Below are 20122 nucleotides of genomic sequence, written 5' to 3'. Positions count from 1 at the left end.
GGCCCGAGGGCTTCGATACATGTAAATGCAGACAAATTATTTCTCAATAAAATGACGTATCATTGCAAACAAGTTATCTGAAGGGGAGCTGTTAGAAGACGATAATAATAATCATAATGGAAAGTAATAATTGTGCTCTATGGAGAGAGATAGAACCGATGGTATTCGCGAAGTATGAGTACCAGGTGGGGGGTCAGGTCATAATTTTATTCCGATATTCCTTGTTTTAGTTATATTACGAGGTCGGGGACTGTCTGTGTTAGCCAAGTGAATATACCCCTGTCCATCGGCTTCAGTTCATTTACAAAACTTGATGTAAAAAAGGCAAACAAGTTAGCATTTTAATAAAAAGTTGTGGCTTCGAGTAGAAATATGTGCAATATGAATAGAACAAACAGTTTTAAGCAAACAGTCATTTCAACCAACACGAAATCAAATTGAAAGTATGGAGTGTCCACAAAGTCTTAACAATTTTTTAAAATTGCAAAGGGAATTTATCGATACCATTTATTGTTTTGGTTCTCACAGATGTATTAAATGAAGTAAAATACTTTAACAATTACTGATTAAAAATCAATAAACCTGGTTAAGATATATTGAAAACTGACTTCATAACAAAATTGAAATTGTAAAAAGACTTTATGGACAACCCGTGTAGTAATGGTAATTCTTTGTACAGCATTGATATAGCATAGAAAATCTTTCTCGAAAGTTAGAAATTTATTACGGGAGTATCGAATTCCATGTTTCTTACGTTAAGTTAATTTACTGGTCTATCTTTTGCGTAGACGCCGCTTAATTGCTGCTTCATTATCTCCAGAGTTCATTAGCGTTCAAGTCTTGCAAGTTTGAATATAATTACTATGAGGTCATAATTAAAGCATTGAACCTGAATTTGATAAGAAATAATTACTATTGTTACGCAACAATACCTATTGTTAAGTTTTCGCGCGTTCCAAGTGGTAATTTAAACAAGATATATATATATATATATACACAGTAGTTTACTTATTTCTAACATTGTTATTGAACTTGTACGCAATAGGCCAGAGTGGTCCAAGATTGGCAGATTCGCGGGCCATAAAATTACTTTTGCATTGTTCGCGGGCCACAATAGTGCCAAGAACTTCGTTCGTTGCCTCAACCAGCCATAACACTAATCAATTCAGTGACATTAGTGATGCAACAATATGACAAAATATTTTTTGGTTAATTTTATGACGAAACAACAAGAAATGCGATTTTTTGATTCCTCTCCAAATGCGACGCGAGCCAAAGATAATGAAGTGGCGGGCCTGGGTTTGGACCACCCTGCAATAGGCAGTGTGTTCCCTGTTGTTTATACAACATGGGAGAGAGAATTACGGCCCAACGAAGTGTTTTATCCGGCTCATTTGTGTCTGCCGAAATTACGACCATAGTTTTTATGAAAAGATTAATTTAAGCAAATAGATAGATTGTTCATATACAGACGGATTCTCGGTAAGTGATATTATTCGCGCAAATGGTTCTAAACTCAACAAATTATCTTTGAGTTGAATGTCAGATTTTGGACTAGATATGGAGATTAACGAAATAGTTATAGTGAGTACGTGAAACGGGAGTCATTAATAGTATTATTTAAGTTAAGGTAGATATAAAAAGAGTTAGGTTGGTCGGATTCGCGGCCAATGGCATTTTTCGCGCATATGGTACTAAACTCAACAAATTAGATTTGAGTTTAAGTTTATTCCAGGAAAGATTTGATCACCTGTCGAGCATTTAAACATTTTTCGTTGATCATTTAATGTCCCGTGAACGAATCTAATTATCATTGTTTATATTACAGATTAAATATAATAAGATACACATATTCTAAAGAGGGTTCGGAAATTCCCGTAAAAAGGATTAAACTTTTTTGAAAAAACACCTCAGTTGCAGGAAAACACACTTTACAAACGGATTATTTCAAGTGGTTGAAAACTTTGGAAATGTGTTTCTAAGTGCTGGTATCCGTTTACTAAGAAGTATTGAAACAACGATTTAAATTATGAAAACAAAAATTCTGTCGACAAAAGTAATTAGCGCGAACGCGAACATGATTGCAATGTTTATTTTACTCGAATTAAGCTTTCTTACAACAGCTGCTCCAATACCCAATACAGAAGGTAAGATATATTATATTTTTGATCTAAATATTATTATATTCAAATGCCATTTCATTTAAATGGATTCCTACAGATTCCGGGAAATTGGTATGAGGTTTTGATCAAAGCAAGTTCACATAACATCAGACGCGAAGAAGACTCATTTCTGGGCAATATCATTTGTATGTGTATATAATGGTTGCAAATACTCATTATTAATTTTGTTCCTTTGACGGGCGATTTTTGGTTAGGTGAAGAGAAAAGTATTAAAATCCGGTCCCTTTTTCATGTATCAATAACTGCTTTATATTAGCGATAATAATATTAAATTGAAAACGCTTTTCAAAGAAACGTATGCGCCTATATACCTAATACGAGAAACACAAATTTTTTAGGCTAAAACCTATAATTGAATAAAAGAACTTCGAAAATACACGCAAAGTTATTTTAACAAAACTGATTAATTATGTTCATCATTGGTAATTTTAAAGTCTTGTCAATTTTTTTTAATTTAACTTTCTGCGTTATTGTTTATATCATAAGCGCATTTTTAGAAAATATAATCCTTGTAATATTTCTTATAGTTTTCAGATAATGCTATTTTCTCCGTAGTTTTCGAATTCCGGGTAAAAAAATAAGACTAAATACTTTCGATGGCTTAAAGTGGATTATTTGTCGAAATATGTATTTTTAATATCTATTCCAGAAATCCTATTGTCAATAAAACCATAACATAGATAATATAAACAATATAGGATTAATAGATTATTATTCTAAAAATAAATTTTAATTTCGAATTATTCGGTTTTAATCATTATTTCGACGAAAAGTTAATGCTTATTAATGTTCAAACATGTTACATTTCGTAAAAAAAATTTAAAATTTAGAATTTCTAAAATGCTTAAGGCAAATATGATTGAACATATAATCCTGTTATAGAGTCGTTTGGATGACAACAACGACAAACAATGGATTTCTTTAAAGCGATTGTTTGTTGTAACTAACAATTATTTCATCATAATGGAACAAACGTGTTTGATAACGGCGCGAACTCGAACCAATTATCTTTCATTATGACGTAAGAGTATTTTCTCGCTAAATGATTGTTAACTCCACCCGGCATTGTTTGTCGCGACCGTATTGTGGATTATTACTCAACAATGATTATAATTTTGTTCAACAAAGGAATTTAAAAAGTGATTATCTAGAACATAAAATCATTATAATAAGTGAAATTCTGATATCAGATAAATTCGAATCTGCAATCAGTATATAACACAGCATAATAGTTAGACTTTAAAAAGTAACAATGCACGCACACTACTAAAAAGCAAACAATTAACGATAATAAATAAAGTGATTAATTGATAGAAACAAAACTAATCAAAAATTTAATATTTGTCATTTCATCCTTGAAAACACAATAAATTAAATGAATTAAAAAAAATTCTGATGGTATGACACGTTTTCGGGTTTAAAAATTAAAAGTCGCCCATTTTCGAGTAAAAAATTTTGTGTTATCACAATCTTTTGGACAGGAAATCGATTCGTTTTATTTATTTATATTAAATTCTCGATCTAACTCGAGAAATTTACATTCAAATGTCATCTGACGTAAATACGGGCGTTCACAATTATATTCAAATGCTATTGGTTGCCCGAGGGGAAGTGTAGTGACGTCAAATTTAATACATTTTAAAACAAAGAATTTGTGAATTAAAACAATTGTAAACAAATTGTTAAATCAACTCATAGTTTCTAAATAGTGACTATTTCCACATAGCCGTTTTGGAGAAAAAATCCTCCAATTTTGTAACTGTCCAAATAAGCAATGGTGGCATTAATGAAATATTTTTTTAAAAAAAGAAGCAACTACATCTGAGTCATTAGGTAGAGTGATTTTAATTTACTCAGAAACGATAATCGTTAAGTAAAAATGTGTTTTTTGTTTGTATTTTTTTTTTTGAATTATTGAGGGACTCCGTAAATATTAGTCAGCCACCATAACACCTTAATTTGAGAGCCTCTTATTATAATAGAACCCATTTCAAACCTAACATAAAATAAACAAAATTAAAATAAAATTTGCGGTTAGGTAATAATACGATATAGTACTATGAAGCACGGACATCGATGACAGTCGTAGTGTGGTTTTCTAATCTTCTGCGGTGATTCAGAGCGAATGAATGTTATGAAGTTTTGTTGTTGATATTAATTTTTTGTTACCAAAGTCTCTGAACTTCATTCAAAATAGAATAACAGCCTGAAGGTCTGTGTTTATTAGTTCATTTTAAAAAATGAATCATTGAAAATTTTCTAATTTTGTACTAATTCTTATGAGGTATTTGCCAAGTGTTTTTAACCTAAGTGAATGAAGCATTAACCATCATTTTCGCCGCAAATCCCACTTTGTATGGTAATTTTAATCATTTCCATAAAGTTATATAATATATCCATATGACTAACTGTTCCCTTTCATACGCTAATTTTAATTATTTCCACAAAGTTTCACATCAACCTAATCCAAAGTATACCATGAATCCTGCCTAGTATGCTGACTGCCGAACTGACTATAAGCAGATCCTACAAACCCTAACACGCCATACGCAACGTATATATGATTAGTCTGTGATCAGAGTTATGCGTGCATAAGCTGACTTCTCAGTTTGACAACTTTTTATTCAGTTTACACTCGGCTTATATGCGAGAATATACATATTAATTTATACAGCTTTGAATCAAGCATAACTCATCAAATTTTATTTAAAAAAAATGATAAATTTGCACAAAGAACTACTCTAATAATCACAGGTGTTATAATTTTTTACGTTTCAAATTTATGTCCTTAAGCGACGTGAATCGACTGTATCGGATTTCTTACGTAATAGGTCATATGTTATGACCTTGAAATTATAATATTTGACCTTGAATTGAGACATATCGGCTGACCGAAATTACGGGTCAGAGGTGAATCACTGTCTGTTGTAAAACCATCATCCAAATGTTTAAATTAGTCATTATATAACTTAAAACTTATATTATCGTCTCGAAAATTTTTGTCATTACGACATGGTACCTCTTTAAAGAATATCACCGCTCGAAAAAAATATCGGAAAAGCTCCGAACGTATAAAAGTTATCCAAATATAATATTTGATACATTTGCACATAAGACTAACATGGTTTTGTATACGTGTCTAATTACAAATAAGGACCCCAACATCCATTAGATATAAAGATTACTCCGTATTTAATTCATAAAACTAACTTCCGAGTTAATGTTGTTAAACTTTGAACTCAACTCAACCAGATTTTTCTACTATTTCACAGATCTCTTAGAAGTTCCGGAGATAGAAAATTGTGCCTACGTCAACGCATATTACGTCACATGCTGGTGGAAGCGACCAAAAAGAGACACTGCTTCAGATTTTAGGTATGTTAGCTTTTTCTTTAAATGTAGGGCTTCGATAACGACCGAAAACAGCTAAAAAAAAACAAGTACTACCGAAAGAATAGCCGGTAAACACTAGTAGTGTGACAATTAAAAAAAATGTCGCTTCAAGATCTATTCCCAATATTCCACGGAATTTACAAGAGTACGACGAAGTTACATTCCTTAACTGCAATTCTCTTTCTCATCTTTGTACAAAATTCCAATTACGCCGGTTCATGCCACACGTTATTATTATAATAATCTGTGCCGCAAAATGGCGGTTTCAAGACAGAATTTTAAAATTAATTCAATCTGTTATGCAATCTTAATACGAGGTCTAATTCGCCCGAAGCCTTATAATTTTAATACGAATTTATATAATCGTGTGTTAAGGCGGAATTCTGGTTTTAGTCTCTTACGACAAAGTCGGTTAATCTTGACTATATTAAAAAGTAGAAGTATGCGCACCAAGATGTCGCACAACCTGAATCCTAACCGGTACAGTACTCAATACTATGTTCAGGTTGTGCGCCATCTTGGTGCGCATACTTCTAGAGGTCCAAATTTTGTATTAGAACTGTGTTGGTGACGGTGATATCATGTTATTGTCACATAGCTTATTCTGTGATCTATTTTTCCTTCATTTCGTTTGAGTGCTGTGCTTCCATTGTCCCTAAACTAATTCAGCACAAAGTTTCCCAAACTGGGGGATGCAACCCCAAAGAGGGCGCACAACATACTTCAGGGGGCGCAATTTACAAAGTACTATGTTTGTTGTACATTTTTAGACTTTTGATTCGAAACACAATTATTAAAACTAGTGCAAAACTCGAATTTACAATTTCGAGAGAATACATAGGATCAAAGACGCGGTGCGCTACTCGTAACGGGGTCGCGAAAAAATTCATCATATTGAAAGAGGTCGCAAGCTTAAAAGTTTTGGAAGCCTTGATTAAGCTTAATGGTAGTAATACAAAAAGTATAAGTACTAAGGCGAACGCTACTAAAGTCGAAATTATAGCGGTAACAATGCCAAATACTGACGGTAACCAAACAGTATCGAAGCCAGACTAAAAGTTGAAACTGACTAAAACCTACCATATTCTACTTTCAAAACTCCATAACTGATATAGGTTAACTCTATTTTCAGGCTTGGTTACATCTCAGCTGCCGACGCTCATGAAGTAAGGCTTGACAAATACTGCTCTGTGACAGAACAAAGCATCGATGGTGATGTCATAACAGAAAGTTGTGGCATTCATGGAACAATGTACGGAAAATTTACATTGTGGGTTGCGTCTGTACATGATTGTGATGCAATAACCGGAGTTTGTCAGTCGTTTGCCAAAAGCAAAGAGATTGATTTTACCTGTATGGGATCAAATGGTAAGCCGAGATATAAGTATATATTTTTTAAATAGTTTGTTTGCTAAGTAAGTAAAAGGAGACCCCTGTAATATAAACATATGCTGAATAGAATGTGACTTACATATTTGTGCCGGGGAGAGGAAAGGCGATAAGACGACTCAACCATATGGCGAACCACGGCATTCCTCCATGTCGGATATGGGATACTGCAGGCTTCACTGTATACTGTAGGCTACGTTTCAGATGCTTTTGTTTGCAAGCACATTCGTTTTTCTGCCTTAACGTTCTGTTCATAAATATGTACACATATATATCAAAACTAACACATTCTAATTTTCACAGTAAAACTGACCATTCCTCCTTCCTCGCTTCAAATCGTGGACGATGGGGAAAGACTAACATGGGAAGAACCTGAGAGAATGGATTCAATGTTGAGCTTTGCTTTACATAGAAGAAAAGTTCTTTATAAAGTAGAGTACAGAGAACTATTGAACGGAGAAAAAGCTACCGGTTGGGAGGTTTGTTACCGTTTTAGTTGTCTTCAGAAAAATGTGTATTTCCACTTTCCTATGAGTTATTTTAGCTATAAATACCAACAAGCAATGTTGATATTTTTATTGTCATTAATGTGTTTTACATTTTGGTTTTTAATAAGATTCAGTACAATCTGCTTTCAAATATATCGGGAGCTACGATTAAGGTATACCATGTCTCATCTTGTCTAGAATAGGATCGGGTCGAACGATAAATATTCAGTGCTTGTACACGAAATGTCAGTTTTTGAATGCCAACATAGAAAGAGATTTATGATTTTGTCAACCAGAAAACAAGTATTGCATTAATATTAAAAATAAATAACATACGCAAAGTTATTTGGTATAGACATGATATTTATGTATCTGTCCTATCCACTGTTAAGGATCACCCGAGTTCCAATTTCATTAATAAAGACTTAAATTTTCATTAAACTCGACTACATAAAACAAGTAAAAATAAAAATTCATTTTTCAGGATTGGTATATTGGTCCGGAAACAAGTGCCTTCCTGCCAACACTAGTTCCGGGTTCAACGTATGAACTCCGCGTCTCTGCCTCTATGGATCCATCAGAAGCTGATGCCGAACGAGAGTGGACTCGTCCATCGAATGTTTTGGTCTTTATGGTGCCAAAGACGGCAAGAATAACCTCAGAAGGTGAGGTTTCATTCATTTGTTTACTTCAAACTGTTCTCACCTTATACTACCATGGACTTAAGTTAGCCTAGTTACTGATCCTACTAATATACCTGAACATTCTTCAGCGTTGCTCGTGCAACTGATTGTGTTTAATATTTCTCTGTTGTGCTGTGTTAAATATAGAAAAAAAATCGTGGTCCGAACATGAAATCCAGATCTTATCAATACTCATGTTGCTGGGATTTCATCATCCATAACAATTCTTTTAGCTCAACTATGTCGACAGAAGTTAAACATGATTTGAGCCCTTGCATACTAAGGCTGTAATAAATTGAGCAAGCTACACAAAAGCCCAAAGATGATTCTTCTCATTTGGGTATCCACCTATGGATAATTGGATATAGATTCAAAACTTTGATTGGATATGGGGGATGAAACATCCTATAGTAGTGGTTCCCAGCCGCGGCTCACGGGCCAATTACGGCCTGCTCAACGATTCAATATGGCCCGCCGAGCTTAAGTAAAATAGTTTATTGTTGTTACGTCATTATTAAGTTAAGGCACGTGTATATTCGTAACGATTCAATTATACCGGTATTTTAATTATACATATCAATACCGATATCGGCCACTTGCGGCGCTCCCCTCTTCCGACCCACGAATATACTTCCGTTTTCAATTTTGGTTACCGGTCAATCAACTTTGGAAACCACTGCCTTATACAGTAATCACTTGAATGCTGAAACCCCTGATTCATTTCTAATATAGATTACTCCAACCACGTTATCGTATTAGATTTCGTAACTAAATTTATTTTATTTTTTTTGCAGTTACACTCGTCGATCTCAAGGAAGACACAAAAATAAACGGTAAGTATAAGAAACTGTACATTCGTCTGAAAAACTTTTTTAGAAGAAAATCTAATCTTAGAAAGGCTTAAAAACAAGAAATATACAAATTCAAAGCAAATAATGCGTTAAATAAATTAAATTCCAGTAATATAAGTAAAAATTTATAGGAATAGAACAAGATGGTGTTAAAAATTTGCAAATCACGGCACCTACTTACAAGGCCATATGTAGCAAAATTAACCCCGTTTTAAACTTTTATTAAAATATCGCATTTTGTTTTCAAAACTTCCTTTGTTTTTTAATCATTTTTTATTTTTGTAATTATTCAAATAATACCAATATATATATACTGTTGCTGTAATATTTCATGTAGAGTGTTTGGGCAATAGTTAGTTGATCATGGTATTCTTCGGAACAATTTGTGATAAGTTAGTTTATCTCCACCACTTACTGCTGTGATTACATTAAGATATCATATTTAGAACCTTTCACGTCATCAAATCGTATCAATGATGTCATTCGACCGGTACAAGTATCGAAGAAAGTCATCATTGCGTCAGCAGTGACGTCATTTATCATCGTAGTCGCTCTAGCGATCGCTGGATACTTCTTCCAATGGAGACGATATTGCTGTTGCCTCAGTAAAATTAAGTTCTCTGGTCCGAAATTGTTTGTCAACTTCAAAGATGAAAGCATTCACGACCCCGGACTTTTCCCAAATACTAATGTAAGTTACTTTAATAATACTAAGATAATCAGTACTTGCAAACGAATCTCGATGATGGGGAGTAAAAATTTTTAAATACTTGATTACATAATGCAAGGTGACATCATAATTGACTTACGTCATAATTGAACTGTGGTATTATAATTCAAAACGACATAATACGAAGGTTACTTCATAATAAAATGACGTAATAATTTAACTGTGGCGTCATAATACATAAGTAATAGCATAACAAAATAGTGCCATATTTGAAACTTGAAGTCTTATACTTCAGTGATGGCTTGGGGAAAGCGCCAACTTGATTTAAGCAAACTTGCTGAAAATTTATTTTTCTTTAAAGGAAAAATCTGATGGCCAATGTGAAAAAGGAGCAGAAGTACCTTGTCCCATCACACAGCACATGCTACAGAAGCCAGTAGCTGCTGTTCCGAACAATCCATCCAACAACAACAATAACCACACTCGGTACTTCGCTTTATCTCGCCGGGAAGAACGAGACGTCGATTTCGGACGACAACGACTCCTGTCTTCATCCAAAAATTTGGACGACACCTTTTCTCTAAACGAGATATTGGATAGCGTGGATGGGCACGATGAAGAACCTTCAACGTCATCGCCACGTGACGTCCTAATATTTGATGACGTCACCACACGTAACAATAGTGTATCGCTTCAAAACAGGAACCCGTGGAAATTGAAATCTCAGGAGGATATACAGGCAATTGTGAAAAATTTTGGATCTGTAAAATATGTAAAGTTGGGACCTCAAGACAGTGACATGCCGAGCTATCTTTTTACAAACGACAAGAATGACGTCACAATACTTGGAAGCCTGGATAGGTTCGTGAATAACACTTTCTATTTTCTGTATTTATGTCTTGTTGCACATCCATGAATGTTTTCTCGACCTTTCCCTCGAAATTAATTCTCTTCCTTCTTCCTGGTTTACTTGATTCCTGACTATCATTTTAATTAAAAAATTTTACCAAAAGCTGTTGAAAACCTGATACTTAATTTCAGCCTAGTCCAATAATTTTTCCACATACCCCTAAAATTTCGAACCCCTCCCCAAATATAGGTGTGACACCATACTTAATTAATTCTTAACGTAAATAAAAATGTATTTGAATATTCAGAAAGTGGCTCATATGCCGATGAAGATGATTAGTCAAATACATAACACATTTTCAAATGTTAAAAATAGTTTTATCACTACCAACAAAATATCTGACCCCCCTGAAATAAAAAGCCGGGAAACATACCGACGTAGTCTACCACAGATTTCAATGATACGATCATCCCTAATTTTCAACACTTGGCATCGCATTCGTCTCAATTTTTGAAATATTATTTACGATGTAAAATTTTTAGGACCATGAGCGACTACGTGACGGATGACACTGGGATAGAATCAGCGTTCACAAATGATCTAAGTGACGTCACAGGAGACATTACGTCATCAGAAGATTTCGATGAGGAAAAGTTCAAACAATGGCAGAAACAGATGATGGATAGTGACGCAATATCTGACGGAATGCCTGATTACGTAACACACGCGCCATCTTTTAACAAAGATTTCTCTCAGAATATGACCATGTTCGTATCCATGGCAACAGAAGACGTCACACAACGACAACCAATAAACGTTTATGACGCAATAAAAAAAGAGTCTCCAATTAAATGTGATGACATAAACGATTATTCACATTTCGCTGGCGAATCGTCACGCGTCGTCATAATGACGATGTGCCCTTCATGCAAGAATGCACAAACACACGAAAAATGTACAAATGGAGACAATAGAGAATCGCGGGAGGTTCCTGTTTCACTTCCGGTTGGGCTTGACCGCAGGGGGTCAGTGTCAGAAAATTCAATAGATTCGGGGTACAGCCCCGACACACCAGACTGTGCTACTTTGCCTTCCAGTGAAAAAGACACTTTATTGAGTTCGCGTTTTGAATTAGCTGGCGCTAGCGATAATGAAAACTCTGATAATGACGGAGATTACATGACGTACGTAACTACGTAATAATCGTATATAACGTCATCAAAACGTCAACAACATTCTTAACACTGTACGTAATTAAGTTCCATTATCAAAATGTGCCAGAACTTTTTAAAAACTGCCTTTTTCGCTCAACGCGATTTTCAGCGTTTCACCTTTTTAAATTTATGTTTTATTGTTATTTACTGAGCTGTAAATATGACGTAATAATTAAAGATAAAATAGTGAATTTTAGTTGTTGTTACGTGATTATATATTCGGTTGTAGAAAAATTTTATTTTCGTCTTTATTCCTGTTCGAATTAAGTTTATGTAAAAAGCATACATAGCTTTGAAATAAATATTACAAATATAATAAGCTAATAATAAGTTTTTTTTTATCCTATAAAAACGTTGAAATCACGTGGATGGAACGTAAATATTCAAAATAAAGAATTGTAAATATTCGAAATAAGACGGGCAAAATCAAATCCTACAAATATTTTCATTATCAATTGGCTTCACACCCACTCAAGAAATTGTCTTAATCCCCTTGTGGGGATACCATATATATATATTTCGTATAATACGATAAAATCCGTTACATTTTCTGATTTTTCTTAAAAATTTTATGCCACCTTAAAGACTTTACACCCATACTTGGGATGACTGCCTGTACATACGCGATCTTCTTATTTATTTTTAATTTTTATTCTTGTTTGTTTATTATTTCTAATGCCTTGACATATATACCCATTCCTACCATGAAGCTTTTCAAATACAAATCACTTGAAAACGCAAATCGTGTGTTTATAGCGGGTTGTGGGGTAAGGTTGTGCGACATTTATTACACGAGAGTCAGATATAAATAACAGTACTCCCGTAGTATGTGAACTAAGATGGCGGACACCGCAACGTAGTACGTGTACCAGGTTGGGGTTAGGCCATAATTTCAGGTACAAATACTACGGGAGTCACTTGGCTAGTCCCCGAACTCGTAATAGAACTAAAATAAAAAAAATTGAAATAGAATTATGGCCTAACTCTAACCTGGTACACATACTACGTTACGGTGTCCGCCATCTTGGTTCACCTACTACCCAAATGACTGTGTGAAATCGCGGACTGCACCTTTATTTATTCATAGCCATTCTAGTAGTTATCAGGTTATTGATCTTATGACATGCGTTGTTTGCTTCGCAAAAGCTCGCTGTTATTAAGGCATTGTAACGTCATAGGCGTAGTTCAGGGGTGCACGACCTTTTTGCTATTGGCGGCCACATTGCATTTGTTTGTATTCAATATGGCCTCCAGGGGGTTGATGAGCGAAATTTTTTGTTTGGACTTTTCTGACGTCATAACCGCGTATTTGACCCATGCGAGGTGTAGTCTGCCCATGCCCATTATGAAGTATGTAACACTACTTGAAGGTATAATATTCGCATTTTAAACGGATTTTTCTTTTCGGCGGATCTATTTTTGAGCATATATATTGCAGCAAATTGCATAATGGTTGCACAATTTTGAAAAATATCGAAGTCGGTGAGGGGCGGTTGCCCCCATTTTCTTGTCGACAAAAGTATAATAAAATGTCAAATATTAGGATAATATATATATAATATATATAAATGAATTTATTCTATAAAAGTTTGCAAAGCAAAGCCGTCAAATCTCTCATTTTAAACTTTTTTTTTGTTTTTTATTTATAGGATTTTGTATGTGGACGGCCGCATTATTTTTTCACGACGGCCGCAGGTTGTGCACCGTTGGCATAGATAATAAATTGGACTAAGGTATGGGCTTTGCAACGAAAAAGGATTGAAATTATTCGCACGTACCTGATTAAACTAAATTGAAAACTCGGCTAGCGGGCGCACAAATTTTTCATGTCGGCCTCTTTGGCCCGCGGGTCAGAGGTTGCGCACCCCTGTTGTAAGGAATGGTATTGAACGGGCCTTTAAAACTCGGCTCTACTAAAGCCGATTGAAATGAACAACTGAATATTTTTGTAGAAGACAAGAAAGGAATGCTCAGATATATGGACACGAAGTCCTAAACGCCGTAGTACGGGTATGCAATTTTTCACAGTAGACTACCGGTACCAGCCGTCACGATGTCATAAAAACGTGAAAGACAGCCATCGCGATTCCACTTGGCTAACACAGACAGTCCCCGAACTTGAAATAGAACCAAAATAAGGAAAATAGGAATAAAATTATGGCCTAGCCCTAACCAGGTACACACACTACGGGAGTACCGAGTTTTGATTCCGAAAAGCAGTCATGCATAACAAAATTTGGGAATGGTACAAACTTTTGAAAACGAATAAATAAGGTAGGAGTCGGCAACTTACGGCCCGCGGGCCGGATCCGGCCCGCGGAGCAATATAATCTGGCCCGCGTCCCTTCACTGAATTATAGTAACAAATTATAGCTGTTTTGTCGATTATATTCTTTACGCAAAAGAATTTACGTGTAGACTAAATTATATTATAACGTAACAAGTATATAATTCACAATTCCTCGTTTAATGAGCCTATAATATAATTAAAATTTAGATGAATGGCAACAAAAACCAGAAAATTTGATGCTAAGTGCGAATGGTTTAATGGCACAAAAATATTCGAATGGTCAGTCTTCGCGCGCTGCTTAAACTTTAACTTCTGATCTGTGTGATAAAATGTGATTCACCGGCCATCCATTCGATTTTTACCTTTCTAAAAATATGTGTGGCCCGCCAATGACTTGCAACCTTCAATTTTGGCCCGCGAGCGACAAAACGGTTGCCGACCCCTGGAATAAGGAATCTTTAACATACTTTGCCAATATAATTAGAGGCAACTTGCTAAACCTGCGCGCTCTCTCCAACAAAAAACTAAGAAAAGCCTATTTATTATTTAGGAAAATTAAACTCTTAATTCGGCGAACGATTTATTTAAAAAATTCTCTTCAAGGATTAATTATTTATTATGACTTCATAAACGATACAGGGACTATGTTGTCACAATATTAAACAAACTGTCAGGACGTCAATGCGCGTACCGGCACGATTTTTACGGTTTGCAGTTATTGCAAGTTATCAAGTCCCTCAGGGGAAATTTATAACAGATTATACAAGGACTTGATAAAACTAGATAATATGGAACCAAAATTCCATTAATTTCCTGCGATTACTGTTAAAAAAGTAGTAGATAATATACCGTGTCGAAATTACTTGTACCTGTCATAAATTTCCAATTTAAGCAGCATTTGGGAACTCGTTCCTAGCCGTTTAACGTCTTTATATGGAACAATGACATCACATTTTTAATGTAATTGTTTTAAAATCATGGAATTTGGAGCTATATTGTGACGTCAAATTTTAATTTGTGACGTCAAGTAGTACAAGTTTCTTTCGCCGAGTTTACAAAAGATGTCTGGTGCTTGTAAGACAAGTAATAAAGAATCCAATGAAAAAGTATTATTTAGTTTACCGTATCAAAATTACAAGAACCTCACAATCTCATATTGTATTACGCAAATTATGACGTAACATTCTGTATATGTTCTTTAATAATGGCAATCACTTAATTGGTTTGTGGTGAAGTCTTGTTTTATAGTCATATGACGTAACTTTTGAATTATGACGTCTCCTCTGACTTTTTTCAAAAACACTGAAGTACCCTTTCTGTGCCAATATAACTTATTGATCGCTACTTATCTGTTGATAGTAATGCGCTTTTATTGTAAGCTTTGCTCTGTTATGGTTTATATAAGGACGTGCGGTATCTCAATTGTTATCAAACGGACCTATTTTACATATAAACATCGCCTTGACTGAAAAATAAGATCTTTTGAGACGATTATGGCAAATTGAAAGCGACCTTAAATGGGTTGTTAGCCATTGAGAAACATGACAGCAATGCTCAAATGTATGTACAATCTGCCACAGTAGTCTACCGGTAACGTAAAGCAGCTGACCACGAAAACAGCTTACGCGAACGCGGAACCGCCACAAGAAGCGCAATTTTTAATTTGATGACGTCTTCGCACGCAACAAAACGAACCCCATAGAGGTCAAAGAAATTTTCGAAATAAATAAAAGTATTAGCATTTTAGGAAAATACAAACTTTAACCACTGAAAATTTCAAAGCTAATCTGTTCATCAGTTAGAGAGAAAAACGTTTTCTTTTTCACAACAAGAAGAAAATACCAACAAGAACACAACATAATAACAGAACGAAAAATATGTACATTTTGTGTTCAATAAGTTACTAGTTTACTGCTCAATGCTAGAGATGCACTGGCTACCAACTCTCGATTTAGTTGAATCCTTCAGAAGCTGACATTTTGAATATTTGTGCTGCTTGTACAATGACTTCTTCGGAGTGAAGAAGTGAAAATACAGTATAAATATATACTTTTGGCATGGGCCTTTAATTTAATAGTTATATCAGAGATAGAAGCTTTGTTATCGAACCGGCCTATTTTGTATATAAACATCCCCCTGACTGAAAAATGAGATCTTCTGAGACGATTATGAGAGATAATACATCACGGTTTTGCATTATGACGTCATTGTCAGAGTGGAATCGTGTTTTATGACGTAACTCAATATTCATGACGTTATATTCTGGGGACTTTTCTAATAGCAACCTAATAATTGATTTCTGAGCCCTCGTTTTATGACGTAGCTTTTGAAGTATGACGTCACTTTGTGTGATTTTCCCTCGGTATTTCTGCATAATAGTTTGTTTTAGTTTTAGTTTTTATCTCCAACTTGTGACTCTCATCGTCAAATTGTTGACATTTTTTGTAACTTGTTTGTTTTTGCCAGTTACCAGACGTTATGGCTGATAATTTTGCTGATGGGGTGGAATTTTCGCCAAAACAACGATTACCTCATTCCAAAGATATTTTAAAAACATGGAAAATAATATTTATTGTGCACGAAGCGGCCTTATGGATTGCTTCGTAAAATCGTTGTGGTTGGACGACTTTTTGGCGGAAAAAATCGCTTTTTTTCGTAATGATAGAGCATTCAATTTTAAACTTTCAATACTTGCACTTCAATACCTATAAGCAAAGTGGTATTAAGGCGCCATGATTTGTCTGGTTCCGTACCTTCTATAACCAATTTATTACTTTCTGGGCGAGATGGCGGGTAAAGTTTTTTTTTTTTTATTTGTAACGGCAACATTGTGAGTACACTAATCAGCTGAGCCTATTTTCGAAAATTATGAGTTGAAAAACATTATTTTTGTTGTTTAATACACTTTAGAAAGACAGAAAAAATTATGAAAGTGATAAATAGCTATAAGACGGAGAACATTGTGTTTGCGAAAAGAAAATACCGTGTTTTCCCGAAAATAAGACGTAGCCTTAATTTTATAAATGATTTTAATATATTCCTTCCCCTTAAAATAAGATCTAGTCGATAAAAATACGACATTTATAAGTAAATAGATATCGGTTTCCATATTTTGTATATTTGAAAATCTTGTAATTCTTTACTTTGTCATTTTTTTTGATAAATGAAAATAAAAGACGGTGCTCCCGAAGTATGCGAACCAAGATGGCGGACATCGGAACGTAACATGGGTAACAGGTTAGGGTTAGGCCATAATTTTTTTTCCAATTTTCCTTATTTTAGTCCTATTATCAGTTCGAAGACTAGCCAAGAGCCTCCCGTAGTATTTATACCTAAAATTATGGCCTAACCCTAACCTAGTACACATATTACATTCCGATGTCCGCCATCTTGGTTTGCATACTTCGGGAGCCCCTAAAAGACATCCCCAAAATTAAGCCATAGTGTTATTTTTCGAAAGAAAATTGAAATGAGACCATGTCTTATTTTTGGGGAAACACTGTAAAATAGTCTCGACTCTGAGAAAAATATGTCCTACAAAAGCACATCAAAATTAAGACGATTTCATCAATTTTCGTGTTTTTATTTTCGTTTGTAAAGGAGAATAGTTTGAGGTCTAAAAACATGTCTCTAATCTACCATGTTATGAAATACCGGAAGAATTAGGTAAAGTATGTCATTGCGATGTCATTATAGATAATCGTAATTACGTAGAAGAATGTGGAAATCTTTTGTCCTTTGTCAGAAATTATATCTTAAAAACCACGGTATAGAACAATAATGATGTGGTCTCATTTTTTTTTAGCTAATGAGACCAACCTGCTCTGAAACAAAATGATGCAATACCAAACCAAAACCAGAACAATTGTGGCCTTTCCAAATATCACCTACTTATCGCGAGACATCATTGGCGGTGTTGTATAGTGGTTCTCAAACACCCATGATCTGCATTTCAGTCGAACAATTAAACGAATCCCAGTCAATTTGCTCTAAATCAGGGATTAGTAATTACTTTTCTGAGTGGGTCAGTCACACATAACAGACTTGGTTACTGGGCCGGAGGCTCAAAACTAAATATGATAAACTATGATTAAAAACTGTTTATTCAAAAAAACTAGTCCAACAGCTATTAACGTTTATATAATAACAAGAAGCACGATGTAGCAATCAGGATCATTATGACGTTATTTTCATCGATAATAGGGGCCGTAATTTGCCCATCTTTGTTCTAAACTAAATAAATGAATCCATCGCGAATAGGGCTGGGCATTTCGAATCGAATATTCGAATCGAATCGAATAGTAAATTATTCGAATCGGTTCAGAGCAAAATTTCGAATCGACGCCATCTTGTTTTTTTTCTTTCCGCCAATTTTCGAGGTAAATTTCTCAATTTTTTTTATTGAAACCATATTTTTTCAACCCAATTCTGACTTATGACTCTTTTCTGTTGTGACTTATTGATGAAAACGTGTTTTTTTATTGAGTGTGAACGCTCATCAATCGTTTCCAGTAATTTATGTGTCTGGAAGACCCAATACAAAAAGAAAGTAACATACAATTATATATCTTCCAAGTATTCGAGATTCGATTCGATTCGAAAAAAATATTCGATTTGATTCTGAAATCATCAGGTATTCGAAAATGCCCCGCCCTAATCGCGAATGGTAGTGGAGGCATGTGCTGGAGTCCCCCCAACCCCCCAGTTCGAAGGCCCAGTTTGAGAAATTGGAGTATTAATATTATGGGAAAGAGGTTGAGGTTTGTGCTATTATGCGTCATAGTACTGATATGAGAAGGTAAAAGGCCATTCAACCCAGCTACGTCAAAAATAGTGTGACGTCATTCGGTGTGTTATGACGTCATTTTTTGGTCCAGGTCCAAATTGAGAAGCCCTGCATTGGATTATTATTAATATGGGGAAGAGAAGATTGTCCCGTTATGCGTCGTGTTACGAAAAGCGGGTGATACTGGTAAAATACTGGTATATACGTGGAAGTAAAAGGTCATTCAAATATGCTGCGTCAAAAATAGTGTGACGTCACTAGTTGGGTTATGACGCAATATTTTTTTTTTCATTCAAATTACAATAAATACTAAATACACTGAATGAAATAAATCAAAAAACTTTCGAAATCAGCACATTTTGTTATCACTCTTCGTGACGTCACTCGTTGGGTTATGACGTAATTTTGTTTTTCATTCAAATTACCCCATCCCCTCATACTGAATACACTGAATAGGATAAATCAAAAACTTTCGAAATCATCACATTGTGTCATCACACTTCGTGACGTCAGTCGTTGGGTTATGACGTAATATTTTTTTAATATTCAAATCACTCCCCCCCTCCTACCATACTGAATACTATAACTCGAAAAACATTTGAAATCAGCGCACTGTGATATCACAGTCCAACCGCATCACGTCCTGTCTCGACGCTCGTTCAATTATTTCTGTATTTTGGTAGAATATAAAGGTTATCGGGTGAAACATCTCGAAACGTATTTTTTGAAATAAATTAAGTTTTATCGTGGTATCTTCATTGTAATTAAAATCTATCTATAATCAAATAAAGCCGAAAAAGATAAACAATTTTTCCAAGAGGAAGACGCGAGAGTAATACTAAAAATACACGACGAAACAGAACTCAACTTTGAAACTAAATTTATCGAAATTTCGGCCACAATCATACATTATTCTCGAACAGAAGTTCAATTTTCTTCTGAGTATTCAAGATTCGATTCGAAAGAAATATTCGATTCGATTCTGACATCATCATGTCTTCCACAATCGACTCACAATATTTCCATTGCAAAATTTGATGTCAGCCTTTATTTTATTGCTATTTGAATTGATAACTGATTTCCCAGACGTTTTCATTAATGTTATTGGACACGATATGTACTTAAGGATCGTTTTGTTAATGTGTTGTTTTTGTTGTTGTTATGAAAAAAATCGCTTTTCTCATTACCTATTGGAACAATAGCTTTGAAATTTACAGTGGTGAAAGATTATATTTTTTGCTAGAGAATATTACTTTTATTTGTTCAAAAATTTCTGTGGGATTTATGAGATTTGTTTTTCTGTTTTGTGTGATAACGTAATCAAA

General features: G+C 34.6%; 2 protein-coding genes across 2 annotated transcripts in view; one reads left to right on the top strand and one right to left on the bottom strand.

The window, feature by feature from the left end:
* Window positions 1-20122, bottom strand: part of LOC120334744 (afadin- and alpha-actinin-binding protein A-like) — a 165345-nt gene that overhangs the window by 51239 nt on the left and 93984 nt on the right. The window lies entirely within an intron of this gene.
* LOC120334883 (uncharacterized) lies at window positions 1815-12463 on the top strand. The gene is made up of 9 exons (XM_039402398.2): window positions 1815-2147; window positions 5456-5558; window positions 6709-6944; window positions 7269-7444; window positions 7938-8118; window positions 8931-8969; window positions 9434-9678; window positions 10019-10518; window positions 11050-12463. Exons 1-9 carry the CDS (start codon window positions 2030-2032, stop codon window positions 11705-11707), a joined length of 2256 nt encoding a protein of 751 aa, XP_039258332.2. The 5' UTR covers window positions 1815-2029; the 3' UTR covers window positions 11708-12463.

The sequence above is a fragment of the Styela clava genome, chromosome 1, assembly GCF_964204865.1.
Source record: "Styela clava chromosome 1, kaStyClav1.hap1.2, whole genome shotgun sequence".
NCBI classification, from domain to species: Eukaryota; Metazoa; Chordata; class Ascidiacea; order Stolidobranchia; family Styelidae; genus Styela; species Styela clava.
The sequence above is the reverse complement of the archived record's forward strand: the minus strand, read 5'-3'. Positions and strand labels throughout refer to the sequence as shown.

Coding starts and splice junctions, on each gene's coding strand:
- LOC120334883 (XM_039402398.2), top strand. CDS start 2,030: ATGAAAACAAAAATTCTGTCGACAAAAGTAATTAGCGCGAACGCGAAC. Junction 2,148..5,455: donor TCCAATACCCAATACAGAAG/GTAAGATATATT, acceptor ACTATTTCACAG/ATCTCTTAGAAGTTCCGGAG. Junction 8,970..9,433: donor GGAAGACACAAAAATAAACG/GTAAGTATAAGA, acceptor TATCATATTTAG/AACCTTTCACGTCATCAAAT.